A 5,000-nucleotide genomic window follows, 5' to 3' on the forward strand; every position below is an offset into this window, starting at 1 on the left:
ATATATATATGTGTGTGTGTGTGTGTGTGTGTATGCACACACACGCACATACACACATATTCACACACACACACACGTGTGTGTGTATACAAAAAGAAAAAAGAAAAATCGGAAGGAAAAAAGCATTGCATCTGGAAATGTGGATGAACTGAGTGAGTCGAGCGCAGCATTGGAAAACCGCTGAGAATGGTCCGAGATAAACCCGGAGCCTGAGATCACCAAGATTAAGATGATCTTACATAGCAATGTAAAGTTTACCCCAAAAACATATCCGTAAGTGGTACAGATGGAGTGGTTTTCTTCTTTGTCAGAATTTGAAGGGTAAACTAAAGCATTCGTGAAACACTGACCCTGATATTCTTTAATTGAAACATTATTTGCTTTACATTTATATCATACTACTGATATAATTGCTTTTTATTTTTTCATAATAACCAGTTTTGATGCTGATTCCTAGTAAGATAATATCTCTCTCTCTTTCTATATATATGTATATATATGTTTATATATATATATATATATATATATATATATATATATATATATATGTATGTATGTATGTATGTATATAAATTTGTTTATATATATGTATATATGTGTGTCTGTGTGTGTGCGTGTGTTTGTATGTATGTAATTTTAGAAAATAAAAAGAACAATAATTTCGCTCATTTGTACATAATAACTTTCCACGTGTTTTTCTATTTTGTTTGAGCCGTTACTAAAACCTCTCAAAGATATTAGAACTGAAAAAAAAACACAAGAAATCTCCTTTGGATACCGAGCTCAGCTGAAGAGACTGGACTCAGTATGTTGATGATTTTCAGACTTCTAAAGCCTCTGTCTCTTCTGATTTGTCACTTGTGCCAGAATCTCGAGAAGGAAATGGGATGCAGACAACTAAATACAGACATGTAAGTTTATTTGCCAGAAGACATTTAGAGATTATACAGTTTGTTTCAACAGAAGGTAAAGGTCCATTAATAATTGAGGATTATAACTATATTGCTATCAAACGGATTTGATTATATGAAGAAATGCAAGATGATATTGGCATTAATAATAACAACATAGGAGTGCCTTACATATATTCATGAATAAATATATGTATATATGCATTTCTATATATTTGTAAACATGCATACACACACACATACACACACACACACACACACACACACACACACACACACACACACACATGCATATGTATACGTATAGGGCTTATACAGGATATACATATACATTATATATATATAGATTATATATACATATACATACGCACATACATACACACATACACATACACAGATATATATTATATATATATATATATATATATATATATATATATATATATATATATATATATATATATCCTACATGATAAATAAATACATGACATATAAATGTTCATCAAACTAAGTCAAGGTGGGTTACATTTATCTGATCTTCAAGCCACTTTTCTATGTCTGTCCAGCTGATGAGATTGGAATTGACAGCTTTATTGACGAAGTCTTGCATGCATTCCTCTGCTGCCACTAGTTTCGAGGGCGACGAAGCTGTTCAGGCGAAAAGATTAGAAGAGGAAGCAGAACCAGATGTATTGCCAGCTATTTAAATCATACTGCTGTAAGTCTAAGGCAAGAGAGAGAGAGGGGTAGAAGGAAGAAAAACAAAGAGGATAGGAAATCACAAGTAAGCACGTTTACCTTTGCCTGTGATATCAGTCCATGGGTCACAGGAGAAAGTGCACTGGTAGTACCCAGTCCAGTGGGAGAACCCAAGCTCCACTTCAGTCTTGCATGAGTGTCCCATGAAAGTCACGCTTTTGGTCATCCAATGCCTAGAATGCGATTACCAGACATAAGTTCGTTTGAAGTATGAATTATCATTAATTGAAAAGACACAAAGAATCGTCATCGGGCAAGGATTAAGATGCTAACCCAAGGGGTTGTTGATCAGCCTCTTTTAAAATTTTCTCCTTTTTTCTTGCAGTGCATTGCGCGGCCAAGACCAGGACAAGGAGAGTGATCATCACAGACGGTCTCATGATGGTTATCTACACAGAATAGTGTCCGGTCTCTTTGCTGTGTCGCGAGTTGCTGGCTGCAGAAGTTTGGTACTTCCTTGTCGGGGAACTGTGGTTGCCTGTGGTTGCCTCGGCCGAAGCTACGGTTATATGCACAAGCCGGTGGTTGCCAGTTTGCCTGAACACGATTAACTGTCTCCGTTTTTCACACTTCCATATTAGTATCCCATGCTGAACATTATTCCTACTATTATTATTATGAATTATGAAAATGATCATGATTATTACTGTCATAATCAGTATCATTATGTATTAATAGTAGTACAATCATCATCATAGATGAGGTTATAACGACTGCTGTGATAAAGATAAAAGAAATTATAACAATTTGTATGATGATGCCTATACTGATTATTATCACTATCCTCATCTTTATTTTTCTCTAAAGTATTACCTATATAATAAAAGAGTAAATTTACTTTGCGTCCGTTAAAGCCAACTGCCTTAGCGGTATCAAAATGCCATGGCTATCGTAGGCAAATGGCATTTTCAATTTCCAAGTGCGTATTTTTGCTCCGTCTGTAATTTTGTGGTAACTTAATAGCAAAGTAAGAATTTGGCAAATTCCCTTTGGTTCAGGACTGAACGAAGCAATTGCCATTCGTACTCACGCTCTTGAATGATAGAGATAAAGCTTTTTTTATCATTATTTTATTATTATTATTATTATTATTATTAATTCTATTATTATTATTAATAATACTATTATTATTACTGTCATTATTTTATCATTATTATTATTATTATTATTATTATTATTATTAATTCTATTATTATCATTAATAATACTATTATTATTACTGTCATTATTTTATTATTATCATTATTATTATTATCATTATTATTATTATTATTATTGTTATTTTTCTAGAAAAGTGTGCTTAAGGAAATCCATGTTTTTTCACAAGTAGTACAAACCAAATATTTCCGATTTACAAAAGTATCTTTTAGAGTTTTTTTGTCTAAAAGCCATTATTTTTCTTTTCTTTTCTCCTCATAAATTTACACATTATCTTACTAGGAATCAGCATCAAAACTGGTTATTATGAAAAAAATAAAAATCACTTACATTAGTATGATATATATCTAAAGCTAATGTTTCAATTAAAGAATATCAGGGTTAGTGTTTCACGAATGCTTTAGTTTACCCTTCAAATTCTGACAAAGAAGAAAACCACTCCATCTGTACCACTTACGGATATGTTTTTGGGGTAAACTTTACATTGCTATGTAAGATCATCTTAATCTTGGTGATCTCAGGCTCCGGGTTTATCTCGGACCATTCTCAGCGGTTTTCCAATGCTGCGCTCGACTCACTCAGTTCATCCACATTTCCAGATGCAATGCTTTTTTCCTTCCGATTTTTCACACGTGTGTGTGTGTTTATGTGTGTGTGAATATGTGTGTATGTGCGTGTGTGTGTATACACACACACACACATATAAATCAATACACACGCACATATATATATCAATACACGCACACATACGCGCACACAAACACACACATACACACATGCACACACACACATATATATTAATATAAATATTTATATATATGTGTGTGTATCTACACACACACACATTCACACACACATATTTACACACACACACACACACACATAAACACATATACACACAAGCACACATAAACACACACATTCACAAAACACAGACACACATACATACATATATACATACACACACACACACACACACACACACACACACACACACACACACACACACACACACATATATATATATATATATATATATATATATATATATATATATATATACATATATATACATATTATTTCAATATGTTTGTGGGCAATATCACTGGCATTTGGAAGAAAAGCGAGTAGCACAACACAATTACAATTGTATTTACTTAAAGCATGTAGAATAAAACATTTATAAAAATGAACTTGAAGTTCCGATCATAAAACATACACAATTTAAAAAATAACTAAATGAGAAATTCACAATAAAACATCGAGTTTTACACAAAATAAGAGGCTCCATTATGTGTATATAAAATAAGACACACTCGGGAGACAGATTACCCAAATCATATCATATGTGGATTTTCCTTAACCCAAAACACCGCACTGTCACGACCCCAAGAGAATGGTAACTTAATTCGAGGTTGATGTGAGAATGAGAAATGATGCTCCTCTGGAGTCGCCGAAAATTAGCAAAGTCCAGGTAGGACTTGAGTGCTTTCAAAAAATGTCCACATCTGCTCGCTACGCTCTCATTTCTCTCTCTCTCTCTCTCTCTCTCTCTCTCTCTCGCTCTCTCTCTCTCTCTCTCTCTCTCTCTCTCTCTCTCTCTCTCTCTCTCTCTCCTTTCTCTCTCTCTCTCTCTGGGTCCCTCTCAAGGGCGCGCGCTCGAGCGAGGGTAACCTCATCAACCCCGCTCCAGGGAATGGATTCAATTTACTTAAAAATGGAATCAATAAAAATCCCCAATGGCAAATATGATAATAGAATAATAAGAAAATCTTTAAAAATTAATCATAATTTTTAAAATAAATATGGGAATTCCTTGCTTTTTAAAGAATTATCTTCCCTGCTGATTCGTGGCATTCTTTTATTTAATCTTTATAGAGCCTCTCAGATTGCAATATAAGGTTAAAAAAAGGAACAATAATATAAAAGATTTCCTTGTTCTAAAAACCTTAAAATGACTTGAAATCAAATAAAACACATGGTGTATTTGTTGGATTATGTGGTGTCCCGTTTTCTTCTCGTTGTTTCCTGAAGCATGGAGGGTAGACTTCCTTATTCCCGGCCACTTAAGGTGAACTGCCTCCAGTAAAACACTAGCAGTCAGTTAAACCTTTATTGTCATGTTCACAAGCTGGTAAGTATGAGCAGTGTATCCAACTTGCAAGATGACAA

At 33.8% G+C, this 5,000-nt stretch overlaps 1 protein-coding gene across 1 annotated transcript; it reads right to left on the bottom strand.

Moving 5' to 3' along the window:
- Positions 1-1,323: 1,323 nt before the first annotated feature.
- Positions 1,324-2,137, bottom strand: LOC113807194 (anti-lipopolysaccharide factor). Its single transcript, XM_027358410.2, has 3 exons — positions 1,944-2,137; positions 1,710-1,843; positions 1,324-1,559 (listed from the first exon to the last, which is right to left on the bottom strand). The coding sequence occupies exons 1-3, from the start codon at positions 2,048-2,050 to the stop codon at positions 1,414-1,416; spliced, it is 387 nt and encodes a 128-aa protein (XP_027214211.2). The 5' UTR covers positions 2,051-2,137; the 3' UTR covers positions 1,324-1,413.
- Between the last annotated feature and the right edge of the window lie 2,863 nt (positions 2,138-5,000).

The sequence above is a fragment of the Penaeus vannamei genome, chromosome 10 (assembly GCF_042767895.1).
Source record: "Penaeus vannamei isolate JL-2024 chromosome 10, ASM4276789v1, whole genome shotgun sequence".
Lineage (NCBI taxonomy): Eukaryota > Metazoa > Arthropoda > Malacostraca > Decapoda > Penaeidae > Penaeus > Penaeus vannamei.

Bases quoted from the DNA above. Each gene is read 5' to 3' on its own strand.
- LOC113807194 (XM_027358410.2), bottom strand. From the start codon at position 2,050: ATGAGACCGTCTGTGATGATCACTCTCCTTGTCCTGGTCTTGGCCGCG. The intron at 1,844-1,943 runs GTTAGCATCTTA...ATCGCATTCTAG, and splicing joins GCTGATCAACAACCCCTTGG to GCATTGGATGACCAAAAGCG. The intron at 1,560-1,709 runs GTAAACGTGCTT...TCGCCTGAACAG, and splicing joins GACTGATATCACAGGCAAAG to CTTCGTCGCCCTCGAAACTA.